General features: G+C 28.9%; 3 protein-coding genes across 4 annotated transcripts in view; all 3 read right to left on the bottom strand.

Moving 5' to 3' along the window:
• The window catches only part of LOC126833902 (kelch-like protein 2), a 101,303-nt gene that overhangs the window by 24,785 nt on the left and 51,955 nt on the right, over window positions 1-24,563 (bottom strand). The window lies entirely within an intron of this gene.
• On the bottom strand, window positions 8,909-14,045 carry LOC126833901 (zinc finger protein 782-like). Of its 2 annotated transcripts, XM_050565479.1 has the most exons (6): window positions 13,875-14,045; window positions 13,181-13,348; window positions 12,901-13,017; window positions 11,792-11,896; window positions 10,991-11,137; window positions 8,909-10,226 (listed from the first exon to the last, which is right to left on the bottom strand). In XM_050565479.1, the coding sequence occupies exons 1-6, from the start codon at window positions 14,033-14,035 to the stop codon at window positions 9,023-9,025; spliced, it is 1,902 nt and encodes a 633-aa protein (XP_050421436.1). In that variant the 5' UTR covers window positions 14,036-14,045; the 3' UTR covers window positions 8,909-9,022. The 2 variants fall into 2 exon arrangements, with proteins under 2 accessions (XP_050421436.1, XP_050421437.1); XM_050565480.1 differs by lacking the exon at window positions 13,181-13,348.
• On the bottom strand, window positions 16,194-23,656 carry LOC126833801 (zinc finger protein 766-like). The gene is made up of 5 exons (XM_050565347.1): window positions 22,883-23,656; window positions 19,089-19,122; window positions 18,609-18,684; window positions 18,334-18,480; window positions 16,194-17,032 (listed from the first exon to the last, which is right to left on the bottom strand). Exons 1-5 carry the CDS (start codon window positions 23,654-23,656, stop codon window positions 16,315-16,317), a joined length of 1,749 nt encoding a protein of 582 aa, XP_050421304.1. The 3' UTR covers window positions 16,194-16,314.

Raw genomic sequence — 24,563 nt, forward strand, 5'->3', positions numbered from 1 at the left:
TTTATTCAATTTTATCACTTTTATTTATAATAATTCTTGTAGACCTGTGACCTCTCCGTTTCCTCATTGCTTTGATTACATTATGCCAATACTCTACTGTACTAGTCCTCTCAAATAAAATCACTTTCAAATTAACGCTTTGATGCTCATTTGTAAATACAGAACCTTCATTTAAAACTTTCTAACTTTGCTGGTTTGGACTGTACTGGCTTGAAAATACTAACTACCGATTTCCATCGAAGCGTTTTTTCGAAAGTGATTTTATCACTTTCAGATTTAAAAATTCCTGTAAACCTGTGACCTCCCCATCCCCAATATGCCCCGACCCAACTATGTTCCGTCCCCACTATGCACCGACCCCACTGTACTGGTTTTTTGTTATTTACTATAATAAGATGAAAAGTAATGCTTTCTTTGTATCCTCCAGTTAACTTATAATTAAAGTTGAGTGTAGTAAATTAGAGGAACTACACAGCTGGAGTTGTGCAATATTATGTAAAACTTTTAACATACAAGATTTAATTAATGAAAAATAACATTATAAGACGTGAATACTATATAATTTCAGAGAAACATCATTGATATCATATTATGACAAAAATAATTTAATGATTCTCCTTGTCAACCAGATGCTCTGTTTTTATCTTTGTCAAATATTCCACTATGAAGTTTTCTTAAAATAATTATTCGTTATTACTTATTAGTAATTAATTTAATTAATTAATTAAGAATGCTTAAACGAGAAAAGACCCTAACTATGCAGTAGTGTTCTGAAATAATGTTTGAATGTTTTATAGCTGCGAGGTGTAGAAAATAAACAAAATACATAATTTTTGTAGAAAACATTACAAACACTAAATATTGTCTGCAAAGAACCACTTAAAATAATAGAAGAAGGTTATTTCTTTCAAATAAAGGTTCACCTAAATCGATTATATTGTGTTAAATAATATTAATATTATACTATTAAACATATAACAGTAATAAATAATTTTCTTTTTTACACACTTCGATTAAAGTACATGTTTCTTCATTTTAGTCAAGAATAAAAAGTCAATTTATATGGGATATATGTTCTACAAACTAACATAAATACTAAATACATGCACATGTATTCCTTTGGAGATTCTTGTACAATCTTAAGTTACTGAACTTAAGAGTACAACTAAACTGCCAAATTATGTAACATGTTGAGTAATATAAAATAATAATATAATAATAATAATAATAAGTAATATAAAATTATAAGAAAACTAATAAAAAGTATACGTAATCGAGGTAACTTTGTTGACCTGGGTAACCGTGCCGGTATTAACAATGATAATAGTTGGGCTTAATAATACTAAATAATACTTAATAATAATACTATGATTCTTAGAAGTTTAAATACGAGACGTAATAAAAAAAATATGAAGGGAAGAGTGTTGACTGAATGTTTTTTTTACAGACATCGCATTTAAAGGGGTTTTCGTCCGTATGATTGCGCCAATGTCTTTTTAGGTTTGATATTGACGAAACTCTTTTTAAAAATAAAACACAATTACATAGGCCATCTTTGTTTCGAGTAAACCCTCTGATTCTGCTGTTTCGATGATTGGCTTTATTTTTTTGAGGCGCTTTCTTTTCCACGGAAGTACTGGAATGCGATTTTGCAATATGCCGAATTTATATTACTTTTGGCTGTAAACCTCCTTTGACATATATTGCAGTTGAACCGACATATTTTGTATATATTTTTCTCAGAATTATTTTTTATAGTAGTTTCAATAAAATTGCAATCCACGGTTTTTGTATTATTTGAGGTATTGGTCGCTTTACACGGAAAATGAATACTGCAACACGTATAAAACGAAATAGATTTATTTAAGACGCATTGAAAATAATTCATTTTATGAATAATAGAAAAAAAGTTAGATTCCTTACAGTCTATTTCATTAAAATTGTCTACTTAATTTAAAATACATTTTGATTGTAAAAAAAAGTATCAAAACAATCCCCAGTACATATTATACTATTTTTTTTTTTTTACAATTGTCAAAATATAGTTTTTATAATAACAAATGACACTTGTTCACATTTTTTGTCTATTTTATAAAAGATTGAATACAAAATGTATGAATGTTTTCTATATATTTATACACACAACACGGTAAGTCTTGTGCAAACTTAAGCTGACATAATGCGCTACTGCAGACTTTGACCGGTCATCATACACCAAAATAGATGTTTCCAATTTTATTTTTTTGTTATTTTGATTTAAAATTATATTGATAAGTGGACGATGTAGTTTTAAAACAATCTTTTATAATATGAACAAGTGGTTTCTAATAGAAATTTAATGTTAGTTAAACACTAACATTGATACCAACGACGGGTTTATAGAGGAGGACAACAGTTTTATTTTTTTGCAGATAAAAAAAGAAATTACTCATGTATTACATATAAAACTTTTAAAATAGTATTTACTAGACAACTACTTTTAAAGAGTATATATTTTATTGAAAAATTTTACTGATCGATAACAAGTTTTAAATAAACTCAAATGTTTAATATAATATAAATCCTTATGATTTATAATAGCTTAAAAACAAGCCCAGTATAGAAAAAGGTAAAGATAGGTGGATTAAGTTACTCAAGGAAAGTTCATACTTCTTATAACGTCGAAAATAATTGTTTAAAGAACATTATTAATACTATTTTAAAAATGAATTAGGATAATTATTATTTACATTTTTTTTTTATATACTACAGAAGACGACATAATAACAAAAACTTAATTGTTTTTTTAGTAAAAAAAAATAAATGGTAATAAAATTGCCTTACTCATAAGTGTTGTCGAATTCATTCTATATCAAATACTCTTCTGTTGTAGAAATTTCATTGTTTATGAACTGCACATCTAACGGTTTAAGTTGAATGACTTCAAATGATTTTGTCAAAGGAGTGTTCTACTGTTTCATCATTTTCCAAACTACCAAACTTGCATTTGCTGTAGGCTTTTTAATGTATACTGCACGCTGCACGACAACGCTGAAATTTTCTAGACAGATTTGTGATAGTGTGTATGTGATAACGAATGATTGCCATAGATGGAGGTTAACCACGTTTAATCTACACTAGCCCACGGTTCATGTTAATATAACATAAATATACGGTCAACACAACCACTGTTATCACTTACCACTGTGCACATGCTGAATATAAATTTAGGACAGGAAGAATGGTAGGGTTAGGTAAATACTAATAATTTGCTTAAACTTTTTCAATACTGTTTATCAACCAGTTTCAGCAAATTATTCTTAATTTTAAAAGGCCATTAAGTATATTAATAATTTACATGTAAAACATAGACAAATTTTTTTTTTTAAGAAAAACTACAAAACAGTAAATACACCGCCCATTTTTAAGGAGTAAAGTATAGGCAATTTTTTACAAAATCTTAACTTTTAGGTTAAACAGTGATGTGTAATTATTAGTTAAGTTGGTAGGACTTTTTTTTAGTAGTTAAATTATTTTTCGGGCTATCACAGCATCCTTGACAGCGATTTAAAAAAAAAATTCTTTCGAGTTGAGTTTTACGCGGATTAATTTTTCTCATACATAGTTAAGGAAAGAAATCCAAAAATACTATGTATGACAAAATTATCTATGCTCCAGCATCCATTTTTTTTCGATATACCTAATGCAACCGATGCTATATCATTTTTAAAAACGTCGAAAAAGTCTTTTCTATAACACATAAGGTTATACAAAAGTCTTTTCTAAGATACATATAAGTAATGTGATTTTTTAGAAACATTACAATAACATTTTGTAATTTAAATCTATAGTACATTTTTTGAAGTAAAACTTCCTTACAGAGCGTACGAAAAAAAAAAAGATTATCGGCTGTGACGGTCGGCATTTGTAACAGTTTTTAGTTGCACATGCATGTTGTCTCATATTGTGTTACATGGTTCGCATGGTTTGTTTCTTTGAATCTTTTTGAACCCAAAGTCTATTTCAGATAGAGCAAGCGTGCTTGAACAGATTATTTGTAAAATTATCGTTAGTGTTTGTGAGCAAATTTATGTACTTGAAAATTGATGTAAGTGTTGAGTTTTGTGCTTCGTTTACGTGTATGTAAGATCTCTTTCATATCTAAAACAAATACAACAATTTATTAATATAAAATAAAATTGTTATGTTGTGGCATATCTTTTGTATCATATCTAAATTTGAACAATTCTCACTCAGTCGGTAATCTGGTATTAATTTAGTAATTTGTTGTAGATTTCGTTGTCAGGATTCTGTTTTTCACTGGTTGATTTCTGCACTACGTCATTCTCGATATTTTCTATTGTATTACTTTATTTTATTATTGTTAATAAACTAACCTTTGGCTTGAATAACTTAATTGTGTGTGTCATACTGCAATTTTTTTTTTGTTTTAGAGGGCCCTGCGTGATGTAATTTATATTAAATTAAAATAATTAATAAATATGTTTTTGAGAGTATATGAACAAGAACTAACTAAATAGCTTGACGTTCAGCATTAGAATTCGTAAAGACAGGTTCAAATAATAAAGCTACTTTACTTTAAATATATTTAATTTTGTTAATTGACACTAACTATAGATTCTATATTTTTATGGAAATATATTAGTAGCCACTCATATTAAAAAAATTAATGAAATAATAAAAAATTTCACTTATGCGCTGGTGGAAAAAAATAATCACTATTGAAGCCGCCGCGCCGATAATAGGTTGTATCAGCCAAAAAAAACTGGTTATTAAAACCTAGGTATAATAATAATTAATTTAATTAATTTCAATTGAAAATAACACTTTTAGATGTATTTATAAATTTTATTCCAATACAAAGCTAATATTTTATCGGTTGAATGACTCTGAAAGAAGTTTCACTTCATCTGTGCGTACTAGTAACACACATTTTTTTACACAAATTTAATAGTTTATGCAATCTAATAATTTCTTTAAGCTCTAACTAATAGTTAGCATTTATATACAGGTACAACTTAAGGCTTAAATTTTACAGATATTATATTTTAATTTTGTTTAAAAAAAAAAAATAGTATTTAGTTGCGAGATTGCTTATTTTGTCTTTTAAAAATTTTTGACTCGCTAGTTATTTTTTTAACTGTTTTTTTAATGCTGCATAAATATGGTTTATGTTGTAAAATTATTGTTGATATTATTAATAAAAAATAGTATCAAAAAAGTTTATTAGAGTTGTATTGTTTTTAGCACTACTAATATGAGAATATGAGACATTTCGGTTAAATCTAATATTATGTATGCATCCTTATTACTCTATCGTTAAAAATATATATTTTTTCGTTTATAGTATCGGGAAAGCTTGCAGCAAAACCATTGTTAAAGTCGAACGAGATTTAGTGGATGGATATTGTTTTGAGTCTGTAATAGAAATCGAGGAACAACAACTGGGGCAACACATTATTCAGTTACAAAGAGCTCACTCAACAACACAATGTATACTGAGGGATTTACCAAAAACATCAGACAACCTTATAAATGTGCTGTGTGTTTTAAGAATTTTCCTTCTAAACCCAACCTCACAATACACAAACGAGTACACACTGGAGAAAAGCCCTATAAGTGTACGGTGTGTTAAAAGTCATTCGCTGTAAAATACAATCTCACTAAACATGAACGCGTGCACACTGGAGATAAGCCCTACAAATGTAACTTATGCTCTAAGTCTTTTTCTGACAAATCTGACCCTACAAAATACGGACGAGTTCACACTGGAGAAAAGCCCTACAAATGTGATGTATGCTTTAAATTGTTTTCTCAAAAACCCAACCTCACAATTCACAAACGCTTGCACACAGGTGAAAAGCCCTACAAATGTGAGGTATGCTCAAGGTCTTTTTCCGCAAGATCAAATTTCAACAAACACAAACGCGTACGTACTGGAGAAAAGCCCAATTAATGTGATTTTTGTTTAAAATGTTTTTCTCGCAAAACAATCCCATAAAACACAGATGCGTGCACACTGGTAAAAAAAAGCCCTTCGCGTGATATAGGTGCGATTAAAATATTTTCTTAAAAATCTGACCTTTAACTACTCAGTAACTCAATGTTTAAATTTATTTTCAGTTTGTAAATAAATAAGACGAAGTAGGATAACTGTAACAATGGGTTTTGTTGCAACTGTTAATGTTATAATCAATATTGTTTAACTTGAACTAAATTGTGAGTTTTATGTAATATTAAATTGCAAACGTTATATTAGTGATTTTTTGACATATATTATTTATATTATAAATAATTTTTTTATTATTAGACACATGTTTCTTTTTTTTTAAATTTATTCTCTATTTTGTTGCTGCTCATTTGGTAATTTTTTTCATTATATTAAATTTATTATTACAAATTTTGATTATTTTTTTTAACTGCTTAAGAATATCTCTCATAAGTTTGAACTAATTCAACTATTCGAAAATTAGAAGAATAAAAATACAACGTAATAACTTTTTTGCTCTACATCGAAGCTTTATTGTTGCCGATTTTTTGTTGACACATTTTAATTCTGTACCTGGTGCGATTTTTGTAGCAGAATCCTTTTCATTTTTTAAATTGTCACTTAGATGACAATACAATATCCTGTAATCATATTGGGACTCGGACATCCAAGTCGCCGCATACAATGTCAAATGTGGGGGTCATTTCACTAAAATTTCATTTTTTTTCCAAAACTACCAAAATTAATTTACTAGTCTATTCAGCAAATATGAAATACCTTTAATAAGACTAAAAAGTAAAAAAAAAAAAACTTTTTTAAAAACATGTTTTTCTAAAAAAAAAAAAATAATAGTAAAAAGTGAACTAAAAAGTAAAAAATAATTTTATTACAAGATCAATTTACCAATGAATTGTAGCATATTTTATTTAAAATGTCAATTACTTTGAAAACAACCGAAAATTAACTACAGTTTTAAATAATGTTAATCATTTTTAATTTTTTACCAAAAAGAAAAGCGTGGGCCCTATTCAACAAAGTCCCAAATACATTTATCAGATAATGTTTTATATTGCAAGTTCTTTTGTAATTTAAATGACATATACATATCATAATACTTAACTCAATGAATTTGGACGATGTTGGTAATATTAATATCGATAAAAGCGTTTTAAGAGAAATAATGTACTTAAAATTATATTTGACCCAATTTTAATGGGTTAATGCCTTTGACTGACCATACAGGTACAACGGTTATAAGTTTTTTTATTTTAATGTTTTTCCTATTATACATATGACCTTAATAAGAAATCATTTTAATAATGCAAAAATCATAAAACAAACATTTTTGAACGTTTATAGGTTTAAAATACTATATATATTATATACTCATTTTACTATATATTAATAACGACTAATGTATAAATACATGAGCATATTAGCATGTTATAGGCTATAGCCTTACTTTATAGATCAGTCTGGCTTTCAAACGTCAAGTCCAATTACCAAACTTATAATAAATATATAAAAAAAACTTTCTACACGTTTTAAATCTAATAAATATTCCGTACAATTTCGGTTATTTCAAAAAATTATCAAATTTTTATTTTGTATTTCTTGATTTTAAGAGAAATAGCCTCTTTTTTAAAGATTGTGAGGTATGCCTAAGCAACGTTTGTAAGCATCCAGAGTACGGACCCTTCAATGCAATTTAATTTTATTTAAAATTAAAGAAACTATTTCAAAGGCGTTACTTACATTTTTGATTGCGCTTACCCTAAAATGATTAACACTTCATAAGAAAGTACGAAATCAATAAAAACACAGTTTATTTTCAAAACACAGTATTTTTATTGCATTTTTTTTAGTACACTGAAATGAATAACACTAAAAAAAATGTAAAACTAATTTTACTTCATCAATTATAACGCAGCACGACGCATTTAATGCATTTTATTAAAAAAATGTTTATACGAACAAAACAAAAACATTTAAATCGTTATCGTATCGTTGCTGGTATCAGTCACTTTGAATAGGAGTAGTGTAAGTAACAGTTCAAGCACCGTGAACGAGCCGTATATGAGCGTAGCTTGGAGCTTACTCCAACAATCGTCAGCGTCGACCGTTCGCGATAGACTTTTGCACACGTCACCCGTATGGACTGTTAACCAGAGAAAATCGTACAGCTCTTGTCCGTAAGCGCATCCCATTATGTAAGGGAAAATTTTCAACTTGTCGATTGCACTCGTAGCGACGACAATTCTGTTGGTCATTACATAACGTTTAAACAGCCAGCCAAATTCGCAGTTGAGCGCATTGAACCGCATTCCACTCCAGTGTTCGTCTTTGAAAATATACTCCACATGATTGGTCAGGTCAACAGAGAGTGCTCCGTTACTGCTCGTCTCGTGTTTTGTGCATACAACGATTGACGCCACGATTAACTTAACGATCAATGGTTGTTTTCCCATGTTCAACCGCGTAGACACCAGAATTTTTACTCGACAAAGCGAATACGACCTACCTGTTTATTCTACAGCAAAAACCAAAAATGTTTAAATCGGGCACATTGGTTCCACGTAGTGGCTAATCGTACTCCTCTCTGTAACCAACATGACACGCACACATTGTTTGCCTACCACGTTTGTTTTAATTTAAAGGCCATAAAGTAAACATCAACATATTTTATAATGCCACGAATCAAATATACGCACACGTCGCGCTCGGAAATGTACACAAGAAACACATTAATTTTTAATATGTACCGTAGATATAAATAAGTTTTAATATTAAAAAATCCAATTAATCTCAAGTCGACAATATTCTTTAACACACTATTTTGGCATTTGTACACACAGATGGTTTGCTGTACTTTTTTTTTTAAAATCAGTTTTAGAATCAGCAGAAAAAAACGCTTATATATATATATATTGATTAATATTTTATATATAATCATAAACTGCCCGGTTAATCTGCCAGAAATCAACGTGACATTTTAAATACAATAAAAGATAGTCACGAGAGATAAACGAGGCTTTAGTCGTGTGCTTTTGCTTGATGCCTTTTGAGACTATCTTGGCGACTATACGATTTTTCACAGGCGGAGCATTCATATCGTACCCTATCCATATGAATGCGTTCATGAGTTTTGAGGTTAGATCGTAGGCCGAATGTTTTTTCGCAGATGTCGCATGTAAAGAGATTCTCGCCGGTATGCATCTTTTGATGAGTCTTAAGGTAACAATGTCGAGTGAATGTTTTTTCACAGACATCGCACGTGAAGGGTTTTTTGCCGGTATGTATACGCGTATGTCTCTTGAAATCAGACTGGTAACCAAATGTTTTCTCACAGACATCGCATTTATAAGGTTTCACTCCGGTGTGTACCCTTTCGTGAATTTTTAAGTTATTTAGTAGACTGAATGTTTTTGCACACACATTGCATTTGAAGGGTTTCTTGCCGGTATGTATCATTTCATGAGTTTTAAGGTTACACTGTTGACTGAATGTTTTTTCACAGACACTGCAACTAAAGAGCTTCTCGCCGGTATGTGTGCTTTCATGAGCTCGGAGGGAACTCTGGTAAAAAAAGGTTTTTTCGCAGATATCGCATTTATAGATCTTCTTGCCGGTGTGTGTTCTTTCATGAGTTCTGAGGGACGTCTGGTAAAAAAATGTTTTTTTACAGATATCGCAATTAAAGGGGTTTTCGCCGGTATGTGTCCTTCTGTGAATTTTGAGGGAAGACTGATCACCAAATGTTTTTTTACAGACATTACATTTAAATGGCTTTTCACCGGTATGTTTCCTTTCATGAGTCTTAAGATGATACAGTAGACTGAATGTTTTTTCACAAACATCGCATTTAAAGGGTTTTACGTCCGTATGAATAATACGACAATGTCTTCTCAAGCTTGATATGGACGAAACACTTTTTAAACAAATACCACAATTAAATAGGCCATCTTTGTTTTGAGTATACCCTATGGTTTTGCTGTTTCCGTGACTGACTTTATTTTTTCGAGGAGCTTTTTTTTCCATGGAAGTACTGGAATGCAATTTCGTAATATGCCGGATTATATTACTTTTTGTTGTAAACCTCCTTTGACATGTATTGCAGTCGAACTGACGTATTTTGCCTATATTTTTTTCTGATTTTTTGTTTTTAGTTTCAATAATATTGCAATTCACGGTGTTTGTATTTTTTGAGGAATCGGTCTCAGCACACGGAAAACTATTACTGCAACAAGTATATAACAAAATATGTTAATTTAAGTTTAATCTTTTATATTTTACACGGAAAATATTAATTTTACTGATGTGAAATGTACAATGCATCAAACAAGCATAAATTGCATAAACGAATTACTATTATTGATTTTAAACGAAAAATAATTATTTACTATTTATATCAATTTTTATTTGTGATTGTGTTGCCTCAACTTATTAAACAGAATAAAAACATGCTGGAATTGTACATTATTTAATTAGAACACTTACACGTTTCAAAACATTGATAACAAACGTCAGAATATAATAATATTTTGAATCTCAACATTTTATTCAATCTTTAGTTCATTTTTGCATTATAATTAGTACCTATTGGTTTGGTTATTTTAATTATAGTCCATATTTACGTGCATTGGGAATATTTTCAAAGGGGAAATAAATATATTTTGCATTCTTACCAAACACACCTTTGCAAAAACTAGGAATTTATCTTCTAAAAACTACAATATATAACATTAGTGCTATAATTATCAATAAATAAAGTAATAAAAGCTAATAAGTGTGATATAAAAATACAATAATGAGGTTAAAAAAGTGACATTATTGAGGTATTTGTACAAAAAGGCTTTGTATCATATTATAAAAAAAATTATAATTGCTTTGTGGTAAACAATTAACTAAATTTATACCAACGACGGGTTTATAGAGGAGGATGACATAATAACAAAAGATTAATGTTTTATTAGGATAAAATGGTTATAAAAAGAGCCTTACCCATAAGTATTGTCCACTTCATTCTTTACCAAAAACTCCTTCGTTGTAGAAATTTCATTCTTTATGCACTGCACATCTAACGGTTTAGGTTCTTCAGTTTCATCATTTTCTTCTTTAATTTTCAACACATTATACCGCTTCAAAACTCTATAATTGACATTTAACATTAGTTGTATTTCTGTGTCAATATGCATAGTGGTTTAATAGGACGACTTAATAACACAATTTTAACTATTTTATTTAGTAACAAATATAGTAATAATAATGATATAATAAAAAATAATTTAGCTTACATTATATAAAATACAAAAACCAGTAAATAGATGTTTACAAATTTTTTTTTTTTTGTATTTTGATTTAACATTATATTGATAAGAGGTAGATGTAGTTTTAAAACAATTATTTATTATACGAAGAAGTGACTAATTCCTAATATTAGTTAAGTGTCAGCGAAACGCTAGCATTGATACCAACGACAGGTTTATAGAGGAGGACGAGATAATATTAGACATAAAGTCTAATATTTAATATAATAAAAGCCCTAATGACTTATAATAGTTTATAAAACAGATAAGTATGGAAGAAGGTAAAGTTAAGGGGATTAAGTTACTCAAGGAAAGTTAATGTTACTCGCTACTTCTTATAACGTCGAAAACAACTGTTTAAATTATATTATTACTGTTTTACAAAGAAATTAAGACATAATTAATTAAATTTTTTTTTAAATTACGGAGGGCGACAAAATTACAAAAGCTTAATTGTTTAATAGTAAAAAAAAAATTCTAATAAAAAATGCCTTACTCATAAGTATTGTCGACTTCGTTCTTTATCAAATACTCTTCGATTGTAGAAATTTCATTGTTTATGAGTTGTACATCTAACGGTTTAGGTTCAATGACTTCAAACCTAATTGTAATTATTTTTTTAGTAACAAATATTTGTAATAATAATGATATAATAAAGAAGACAGCTAAAGGCCTATGTTGACAAAGCTTGGATATATTTAACAAAATAAAAAACAATTTAATTTACATTATTTGAAAAATAAAAACCAACCAAGTTTCAGTGGTATATTTTGTTTTTTTAAACATTTAAAAATTAAATTTTAATTTACTTTAATTAGATAAATAACAAAATATTACAAGTATAACTTGTAGGTAAGATGATATGATGATAAAGATTAAAGCTAGATGATAGACCGTTTTACTGACTAGATTGATTTAAAGTGGCGTTGATCATTCATCACTCGACACAACTCATACCTGTGTACAATGGATAGTACCTATCTTTTAAGATGTATGAGATTTTATACTAAAATAAGTGATTGGCTTTTCTTTTATATTAATAAATTATTTAGATGTACATGATCTGTTTCCAACAGCTGAATTAAATATATTTTGGTTTTATACTGTGTTTCATTTACCAATATGTCAATATCTTGTTTTTTGTTGGATACATTATAATGCTTATCAACTCGGTAATTAACAAAACAAGTTTAAATATACAATTTTAGATTTCTGTATAATTCACTATTATAACATAAACAGTTACACTTTTTTGGAAATAAAAATTGAAATTACTCATGTATTAAATATATAACTTATCAAACAGTATTTACCAAACAATTATTTTAAAATAGTATATATTTTACTGAAAAATTTGTCTGCTCGATAACAAGTTTTAACTAAATTATAATGTTTAATATCACATAAACCCTTATGATTTTATGCATTAAGTTATTCAAGAAAAGTTCATACTTCGCTTTACTTCTTATAACGTCAAAAATAATTGCTTAAACAATATTATTATTACTAGTATCATTAATTAATTTTTTTATAAAATTATGGAGGACATCATTACAAAAACTTAATTGTTTTGTTTAGTAAAAAAAAGTAATAAAATAGCCTTACTCATGAGTATTGTCGCCTTCATTCTTTACTATATACTCCTCTGTTGTAGAAATTTCATCGTTTTTGAGCTGCACGTCTAACGGTTTAGTCTCGATGACTTCAAACGATCCTTCAAACCTAATTTTAATTATTTTATTTAGTGTGTGGTTCCTAATATTAGTTAAATGACAGCGAAAGGCTAACATTGATACCAACGACAGGTTTATAGAGAAGGACGAGATCATTAAAAAAACTTGATCGTTTTATTTAGCAAAAGAAAAGGTAATAAAAATTGCCTTACTCATAAGTATTGTCGCCTTCATTTTTTACTAAATACTCCTCTGTTGTAGAAATTTCATTGTTTTTGAGCTGTCCATCTAAAGGTTTAGTTTCAATTACTTCAAAAGAGCGTTCTTCGGTTTCATCATTCTCATGTTTAATTTTTAACACATTATACCGCTTCAAAACTCTATAATGGACATTTAATGTTAGTTGTATTTCTGTACCATATATGCATAGACAAATATAGTAACAATAATGATATAATAAAGAAGACAGCTATTGTCCTTAGTTGCCGAAGCTTGAATAAAATAAAAATAAATAAAGAATAATTTAGTTGACACTGTTTGAAAAATAAAAATCGACCAAATTTTAAGCGATACACTTTGTTTTTTTTAACATTAAAACTAAATTTTAATCAACTTAAATTAGATGAATAACACAAAACTACAAGCATGACTTGTAGGTAAGAAGCGTAAACGATAAAGATTAATGTTAGACGATAGATCATTTTGCTGACTAGATTAATTTAAAGTGATGTTCATCCCGTATCACTCGACTGCGGTGTACGAAGCATAGTACTTATCTTTTAGGATACATGAGATTTTATACTTATATAAGTAAATGAGTGATTTTTTTTAAATTACGGAGGGCGACAAAATTACAAAAACTTAATTGTTTTGTATAGTAAAAAAAAAGTAATAAAATAGCCTTACTCATAAGTATTGTCGCCTTCATTCTTTACTAAATACTCCTCTGTTGTAGAAATTTCATCGTTTTTGAACTCCACATCTAACGGTTTAGTCTCGATGACTTCAAACGATCCTTCAAAGGAGCGTTCTTCGGTTTCATCATTTTCATTTTTAATTTTCAACATATTAAACAGTTTCCCAACTCTCTAACGAACGTTTGACATAAGTTGTACATATTTTTGTGCCATACATGCATAGAGAATTATTAGTACGACTTAATTACACAATTTTTACTATTTTATTCAGTAATAAGTATAGTAATAATAATGATATAATAATGTAAAATTTAGTTTACATGATTTGAAAAATAAAAAACCAACCAAGTTTACAGTGATATATTTGGTGTCTTTTGTATAAGTATAACTTGTAGGTAAGAAGCTAACATGATAAAGATTATTGCTAGACGATAGCTCATTTGACCAACTAGATTAATTTAAAGTGGCGTCAATCCTGTTTCATTCAATCTAACTCCGAGTAAATAATAAGTATTAAATAAAAACCTATATAATAATACAAAATTACAAGTATGACTTGTAGGTAAGACGCTAATACGATAAAGATAAAAGCTAGGCGATAGACCATTTTGACGACTTGACTAATTGAAAATGGCATTGATCCTGGGTCATTCAACGGGACTCCGAGAAAACAGTAAGTAATACAGTTTACCTGTAGATTATGATTCTATTTATTCACAAGCAGTATTCTAAGTCAATGGAAGACAGGAAACTTGGCAATAATGTTAGAAATACAAAACAGTAGGTACTCACACAACGTAGAACCGTAAACCAACGCTATCCAAAGCTGCTACTAAAAACTTATAATAAATGATAAACAGGCAAGACAAAACTCAATTGTAATGCAAATTGAAACGAAATAACAAAACACGACGCAATACGTTCGGTATTTATCACAGAATTCGGTCAAATTATTTTGATTAAAGTCTAATGATTATCTCGAATCGGACCCGTAGCAACAATAATGAAAACAAATTGGTCCTGTAGCGCTAAATCTAGTTTAACTAGTAATAATTCACAAAAAGAAGAGTTTGCAAGAAGAAATCTCAATTGTTGACAACAACAAAAGTCAAAACTTGTATTTAATAATGATTGTGGTTTTAATGCTAACATTGTCTTGACAGATTTGTGATAGCGTGTGTTTTGTGTGTGTGTGGTAACCACTGTTATCTACATAACCGTGGTAGTGGTAGGTAAAAGTGGTAATAACGAGTGGAGGTAAACTGTAGCGCGTTCTATGAGGCAAACGGATCAAATTCCCAACACCGGTTTCAAAGCTTGTAGTAAATTTACCTTCATCGACATCTTATATAGAATGTATTAATGCGTTTACCTAAGTCTTTATCCGTTATGGAAACACCTTTCGCTAATTGTGTTAGAATACACAGGCGGATAGTTCCCACACTTGTGAAATTAATATTTAACATAATAATAAAAAAAAAAAAATATGTTAAAAAAAGCCAGAACAGTGGTGACGGGGAGGTCACAGGTCTACAGGAATGATTATAACTCAATGTGATAAAATTACTTTTTAATAAACGCTTTGTTGCGAATCGTTGGACAGTAAATCCAAACCAGTACAGTCCGAACCAAGCACAGTATATTAGCATAACAATAAAATTACAATAAAAAAGTATTATACGTAAATGACTAGTAGGTAGTAAGTGAGATAATAAGAAAAATATCGATAAGAGCATTGCACCCAATGACAATTATGTTCTTATTTTTTACGAAAAGCTTGGAATTATAAAACCATTAAAGGTTTATTGTTTAACACATCGACCAATTTTTTTGGTAAAAAACTTTATACTTATAAAATTTTTCCAAACAGCCAATTTTAATTAAACTCGTAATAAAAAAGGTCGAACGAGTATAATATACAAATCATAATCTCTTATTGTTTTTTTAAAAACAGAAATATATAACAAAAATAGTCTTCTTAAATTCGACAGTTATCATGGTGGATTATGAACATATTTTAATAAAGAAAAAAAACTATATTACCTACTAATTATTTTCAATGTATAATTAATCCAAAAAAAATTAAACACAATTTAAAAGTAGCGCAATAAATTAAAAGATTTCTATTATATAATTCGTTGCATAAAAATAAATAAATATTTTAAAATTTAAGATAAATTTTAAAATGTAAACTTACATATTTTATAAATAATTTCTCTTCAAACCCAACAGTAATTATAAAAGACTACTAACATTTTATAATAAAAAAAAAAAAATAGTAAGATTTTTTTCTTTAATGCATGTGCAAATTATGCAATTTAAAAATTACATTATACAAATATAAAAACTAAATAATTCATGATAAATCTAAATTAAATCGTAAGTGAAAAAAAAAATTTCAAATAACAGATATATATTAAAAAACTATTTTAAAACTGCCAAATAGTCACGCGAGGTTTATGAGCCGTGTGCTTTTGCTTGATGTCTTTTGAGAGTATATTGGCAACGAAACGATTGTTCACAGACATCGCATATAAAAGGTTTCTTTCCGGTATGTACCCTTTCATGTCTTTTAAAGGAAGACTGATCACCAAATGTTTTTTCACAGACATCGCATTTATAGGGTTCTCGCCGGTATGTATCCTTTCATGTCTTTTGAGGTTTGCCTGATGACTGAATGATTTTGCACACACTTTGCGTTTAAAAGGTTTCTCGCCAGTGTGTATCCTTTCATGAGTTTTGAGGTTAGTCTGATAACCAAATGTTTTTTCACAGACATTGCATCTAACAAGCTTCTCTCCGGTATGTACCCTTTCATGTCTTTTAAAGGAAGACTGATCACCAAATGTTTTTTTACAGACATTACATTTAAATGGCTTTTCACCGGTATGTTTCCTTTCATGAGTCTTAAGATGATGCAGTAGACTGAATGTTTTTTCACAAACATCGCATTTAAAGGGTTTTACGTCCGTATGAGTAATACGACAATGTCTTCTCAAGCTTGATATTGACGAAACACTTTTTAAACAAACACCACAATTAAATAGGCCATCTTTGTTTCGAGTAGACCCTATGGTTCTGCTGTTTCGATGATTGATTTTCTTTGTATTACTTGAGGTATTGGTCGCTTTACACGGAAAATGAATACTGCAACACGTATAAAAACAAATAGATTTATCTAAGAGAATTTTTTTTTCATGTTATACAGCAAGTATTAATATAACCATTGATTATGTAATAGACGGAGTTCACAATCTCCCAACGTTATCTATCGAGAATCGGCATAAGCATGATGTTAGTCGCTGAATACTCCTATGCTATGGGCTATCTGTCTATTACATAATTAATGATATAACTAATGTTAAATGTACAATGCAATTTTTATTTGGTTGTGTTTCCTAAACTTATCCAACAAAATACAATGCAACGTTTACATTTTTTGGAATATTGATAATAAACGTCCGAATGCCATGAGATTTGAAACTTAAAAATTCTACTCTGTTTTAAGTCCATTTTTACATTTAGTACCTTGAGACATTTTAATGACCGAGGTCTTTTAACTCTAAACTTGGCAGCAATAAAAAACTCACATGAAATGACCAAACTATGTGTTTGACATAGATATGTCTATTGGCTCGGGGACAATAAAACAATTTGTGCGTTGTGGTGCTGTATAGCGGTTTTTTTGTGAATGAAAGACCTGATAAATAATTTATAATGTTCTGGCCAAAGATTCGAGATAAGATATTAGATATAAAATATTAGAAATAAGAAAAGAAACATATTATCCATGTGCCGATGTATCTGCTTATAGCGTGGATATTAATAGTTTTTTTTACTAATTAGGACCCGTGGAGTTAATTTTTCACATTTTTAATGAACAGCTTTCTATAATAGCATGTATCTTTAAAGATACACCACCTCATTGAATAATTTAATAGATGATAAAGATACACTGCAACGTGGAGATTATTTGATATTTGTATCTTTAAATATACACTACTTCATTGACTCATTAAGATAAAAAAACAATAAAGCAATTTCAATAGTTTATGATTTACGTAGAGTAGGTATAATTTGTTGAACTATATATATATATATATATATATATATATATAAGTATGTTTATTTGTATTAATTAAGAAAAACTGTTTTTATTAAATTTCTTAAAAATAAAAGTTTAAAATGCACCAGAATTTAAAAAATAGACATTTTAATTGCGCAATAATAAAATAAATACCTATTAGAAAAACAATTATCTAATTATTAATAATATTTATAACGTTTTAAGTATTTTACTATTACGGCATTGTATCTTTTTAAATACAACCAATAATTCCAGTTAGAGAAGTACAACTGAAGTAAATAGAGGTTTATAGAGGAGGACGAGATCATTAAAAAAACTTGATTGTTTTATTTAGAAAAAAAAGGTAATAAAAATGCCTTACTCATAAGTATTGTCCACTTCATTTTTTACCAAATACTCCTCTGTTGTAGAAATTTCATTCTTTATGAACTGCACATCTAACGGTTTAGGTTCTTCAGTTTCATCATTTTCATGTTTAATTTTCAACACATTATACCGCTCCAAAACTCTATAATGGACATTTAATGTTAGTTGTATTTCTGTACCATATATGCATAGACATTCAATAGGAAGACTTAATTACACAATTTTAACTATTTTATTTAGTAACAAATATTTGTAATAAAGTAGCCTTACTCATAAGTATTGTCGCCTTCATTCTTTACTAAATACTCTTCTATTATAGAAATTTCATCGTTTTTGAACTGCACATCTAGTAATAATAATGATATATTAAAGAATAATTTAGTTTACATTATTTAAAATACAAAAACCAGCAACATTTTGAGTGGTATACTTTGTTTTTTTTAAACATTTAAAACTAAATTCTATTATACTTAAATAAAACCAATAATATAAAATTAAAAGTATAACTTAGTACTACCATACATAGAGATAAAGATAGAAGCTAGGCGATAGACCATTTTGGACGACTTGACTAATTGAAATGGCATTGATCCTGTGTCATTCAACGGGACTCGGAGAAAATAGTAAGTAAAACAGATTACCTATAGATTATGATTCTATTTATTCACAAGCAGTGTTCTAAGTCAATGGAAGACAGGAAACTTATCAATAATGTTAATAATGTAGAAATACAAAACAGTAGGTACTTACACAACGTAGAACCGTAAACCGCTATCCAAAGCTGCTACTAAAAACTTATAATAAATGATACACAGGCAAGACAAAACTCAATTGTAATGCAAATTGAAACGAAATAACAAAACACGACGCAATACGTTCGGTATTTATCATAGAATTCAACTGTTATAATGATTATTGATTAAAATGTAGAGATTTTCACGAACCGGAACCGTGGCAACAACACTGAAAACAAATTGTACCTATAGCGCTAAATCTAATTTAACTAGTTATAATTCATAGAAATTCAGAGTGTACGAAAAGAAATCTCAGTTATTAATAAAAAACAATAACGAATGTGAAGTTAGCCATAAACGAGTCAGCAATATTTGATAACAGAAAGTGTCATGGCGTTGGTGTATGTTGTGTTGCCAATACACTTATTATTCTAAGGGGCAGTCCATATATCCCCATACACCGACGATTATTATTATACGATATCGACTTAATTAATTAAAATATATTATAATTATCGACAAAACAGTAAGAGTATATTATTTAACTTAAAAAAATGGCACTTGGGGTTTTGCGGCCGCCGAACCCAACCCAGCAATAAAAAAGCGGCCGACCGCCGACCGAAACCGGCGGCAGTTATGTCAATTTTTGACAATGTTCCGGAAGAGGTCCCCTCAATTTGATTATACCAATCTAAAGCTTACTAAAATGTCTAAAAATTCGTTTCTATGAAAAAAGTTGGCACCGGGGGTCTTGCGGCCACCGGTGCCATATAACAGTAATAAGTAGTTTTCTTTTCTACACACTTCGATTAAAGTACATGTTTCTTCATTTTAGTCGAGAATAAAAAGTCAATTTATATGGGATATATGTTCTACAAACTAACATAAATACTAAATACATGCACATGTATTCTGTTGGAGATTCTCGTACAATCTTAAGTTGCCTTATTTAATAGTACAACTAAACTGATAAATTATATAACATATTGAATACACGCCAAACACTGTTTTATAATGTATAAAACACATTGGTTTGACTAAATGCGTTTGTGCAAGTGTATTTGTATTATATGTTAAACTTTTTAAAGACTATTTTAATGTTCTATTCATATACGATTTAATATAAACTAATGTTGTATAAGAATCGTAATCTCATTACTTATTTAAAAACAGAAATATATAACAAAAAAAGTTTTTCAGCCGAGTCTGCAACCACGAAAGAGCATTTTCATGACTCGTTGAAGTACCGAATAAATTTAGAGTAGTGGTGGAATTATAGATAATGATATAGTATATTAAGAAGCAGTGACAAGCTAGTACATTAAAACATCAAGTTTCTGGCTAAAATTGTAGTGTTTAATATCTGGCTTAAAACAATTCATAGAGAATTTGGGTCCTTAAACTATTTTGAATTTATCATTTAGTTCTAATTTGAACGTACAACATATCTCTTATCTCTTATATCTTACCCTAATCTCCTACCCCTATCTCTCACCCCTATCTTCCACCCCCAACCCCATCTTCATCCCCATTCCCACCCCCTACACCATCTCCTTGTGGTAACGCTTTTTTAATAACGCTTTTTTCGGTTATGTGCCAGAGCTAAGACATGGAAATGCCAAAAAACTGTATTTTTTAATTCCACAGTAATTACAGTGAATTATGAACATGATTCAATAAAGTATAGAAACTAGATTAGCTATTTATTATTTTAAATGTAAAATTTATCCAACAAAAATTTAACACAATTTAAAAGAAGCACGAAAAAGATAAAAAATAATTTCCAATACATGATTCGTTGCATAAAAATAATTAAATATTTTAAATTAAAAATAAAATTTTAAAATGTAAACTTACATACTCTATAAACAATTTCTCCCCAAAGCCAACAGTAATAATAAAAGACTACTAACATTTAATAGTAAAAAATAAGAATAGTAACAATTATTTTTACTATAACGCATGTGTAAATTATGCAATTAAAAAATTACATTATACAAATATAAAACCTAAAGAATTCATGTGATCCATCGAAAACTGAAAAACGTCATTCCATTGTAAAGCAAGTGAGGTTTTGTAAAAACTCGCACTTCTGCACATGTGTTTCAAAAGTAGTACTGAATCTAAAGGTAAACACATATTTTGCAATACGTTTTTTTTAAGTAATGTTTATTTAGTTCATACCTAGGTAGGGAAACTCGAAAACAAACTTGTAGTACTAGAGAAAAATATGTGATTTGATGTACGTTTGATTCCAACTATACGGAGTTCAGATACTGTACTCCCTTATATTAAAAAAAAATTTACAAATTCAAAATGTTTTGAACATATTTTAGATAACCTTATTAAGTTTGCATATAATAAAACAATATACACCTAATGTCAACTGATACAGGTTATATAGAATTTAATGGCCCACTTGACTTTTTCTAAAATTATAAAAAAACTACCTTTGGGAAACTTTTTTGGTTTTTATCATACAATGATATTATTTTCATTGCAATTTTTTTCCCTTCGGTAACAATACTTAGTGGTGACACAGGAAACTCTTATAGAAAACTGTACAATAATTAAGATATGCATGTTAAGCTATTTTTTTCAAACATCGGTAGGGAAATAAAATTTGTTTGAACTTTCAAGTTTATGACATCAATCAAAAGAGCCGTATACAAATTTCTTTTAAAAATATGATTTCTAAAATAACAGTAATACATTTTAATGACTATAATATATTTTTTCTGGAAATTTAGAGCATTTTCTAAGATTGATAATTTGATTCTTTTTATAATAATTGTGAAAAATAGTGAATTTTTTTATTAACGCAGTCGAACAATCGATGACGTTAGTTGACGGTAAACTATACTTTTGGCGATGGTCTTTTTTTTTTTTTTGCAACAGCTGCGATGGCTGCCACTGCAAACATACAAAATGATACGTCTTAGGTGAAAATATGAGCAATGGGAAAATTGTTAAATTTGGTACTTCCAATTGTTTTATGTAACTTAAAATGAGTTGTTTTAGTAAATCGTTTCAAAACTTTCTCTATCATATTTTTCAATATTTGAACAATACTATTGCACATTAAATTGTTCTACTTCATCAGTGGAGGCAAACCGAGACCATCAGATAAGGTTTCAATTCCCGACAAATGCTTTTTAAAATAATTATACCATCATCATTTCAGACAATCAAATTAGTCTAAATAACCATTATCTTTAACACATAATGCTTAATAAATGCATTAAAAAAAAAAAAAAACGCTCAACGATATACTTTTCAGTGAATTTTAAAATAATTTTTTAATACAATTTACAGCACAGCAAACATTTATTTAAAATTATAATTGTATGTATTATATGTAAATACAATATTTGAAATCATATTTTAACAATAAATAAAATATCACGTTAGCTATTTAAAAATATTTTTTAACATTATACAGTAACGTCAACAATATGAAACTAAAGAGTATATAATCGAGAAGGGGAATTTGATAACATAGGTTTTTTCCTTCTATATAATATTAAAATTGAAAAAAGGTTGATTTTAATTAATATTTATCAAGTGTATTTTAGTTATATAATCTCACTAAATTAAAATTTACCACACAAATGACTTCTTTCGAACCCACTGGTCAAGTATATGAAATGATTGCAAAATGACAAAATTTACCTTAGACAATTTGTTTTTTAAATATTCCACAAAAACTTCCGCACACAGAATACTCTCTCGTATCGGGGATCGGGGTATACTAATCTTATGGCCAATACCGTTTGCGATATCAACTAGTGTAGATTTTTGGCAATCAACTTTTTTTAGGATCACAGGTTCGTCGATTTCAAAAACGAATCTGGCATTCTCTTTTTCGTATTTAGTCAGTAATCGTAAAATCTTTCTCATTTTCCTTTCAGTTTTACAAGAAGACCGCGGTAAAGTGTCGTAAGGGAGTTCTCTAAAATCCTCCTCATCCTCCTCCTCGTTTAAATTAAGGAGTTTCATGAAATCGTCTTTCTTGTGTAATTTAAGCAAGCTAACAAAATCATTCAAATGTTGTTTGTATAATAGTGTTTCCAATTGTTCCGCTGACTGATAGTTTTTCATCGTTTTCAAATTCTTTAAAAATGCCCACCATACACGTAACATTATAGTTTTCACAATGCGCAAAAAATAATAATGGACATCATGAAGTGAATGGATCCAATCGGAAAGCGATGACGCAGGATTCTTAGCTGCATTTATTGAACTATTTAATTCACTTAGAAGAAACCGACTGCCGTGTAAACCTCCGAAACTCGTAACCAAAGTATTTATAAATATAGTGTCTTCCACCACGTTATTGATATATAAGGTTGAATCAATATCCAGATTAAAGTTCAGTTTGCTTTCAGACATCGTGCTGAGATATGTACATGCTTCTGTTACCTTTTCAAATGCTGAATTTGGGTGTAAGCTATTTAGTTCGGCATCGTATGAATCATAATTATAGTTTTTAGGCCACAAATATTTAGAATGTTCCATTTGGTGTTTAAAATGCGTCATCATGTAACCGGTAAGATTATTCATTTCTTTTTCTGCGTCACGCATTGCGAACATTTTCATTTTTTTCGTGTAAAGAAAAAACATCCAAAAAGTGTACGGAAATCTCCTTAACGGGAAACCACTATTAATTATAGAGTTCAGCATGTGCTGAGCCCAATTTGGGCATGCATAGTCAACCTGTTTACATAATTCCACATTCGCGTAGTTTTCTGAAGTCATTAACTTCATAAAAACTAAAGCATCGTACGTATAATTATAATTAAGTTCTTCTAAAATTCGATTTAAAATATCTCTTACTTTATCAAGTCTGTCAATTATCGTTACATTTATTTGGGGACTTGCGAAACTTCCTCGGTTGAGCGCTTGAAGATAATTATATTCATCTAATAATTTTAGTTTATATAAGTATATCTCGCTGCTTGTGGGTTTTGCACTCGGTGACCCGGAATCAAATTCATCATTTAATATTTTATTGTATAAATCTATCTCGTTGTCTGTGGGTGCAACACTCGTTGATCCAGTTTCATATCTGTCGAGTAATGTTTGTTTAAGCGAGTCCTTGTCGTCGAATGTGTGTACTGCACTCGATAATCCAACGATTACCAGAATCGTGATCATCCAAATAGTAGTACTATTGCATGCCATTTTCGAATGTATTAAACGTACTAAAGTTAGTTTTTATTTTACGGCTCTTATTTTCAGCTGTCTAATGTAAACAGAACAGTATTTGTCAGGCTGTTTTATCGTATAGCTTACGCCGAAAATGAAAAACGTCTTGTTTGTATATTAAAATTTACTGAATGAAAAAAAACTAAACTTAAGATTAGATTTGTTTTATGTACAACAACTTTTTTTGTTCAAAAAACCCTATTTATCGGAATTTCTTAGCTTTATTAGTAGCTGAAAAGGTTGGATATTAAAATGATATAATGATGATTTTTTTTTTATAGCT

Source organism: Adelges cooleyi, unplaced genomic scaffold (genome assembly GCF_023614345.1).
Source record: "Adelges cooleyi isolate 19-005CV unplaced genomic scaffold, UGA_ACOO_1.1 ACOO_flye_CR_arks_rails_tigmint_CR_PRNA_2, whole genome shotgun sequence".
Classification (NCBI taxonomy): domain Eukaryota; kingdom Metazoa; phylum Arthropoda; class Insecta; order Hemiptera; family Adelgidae; genus Adelges; species Adelges cooleyi.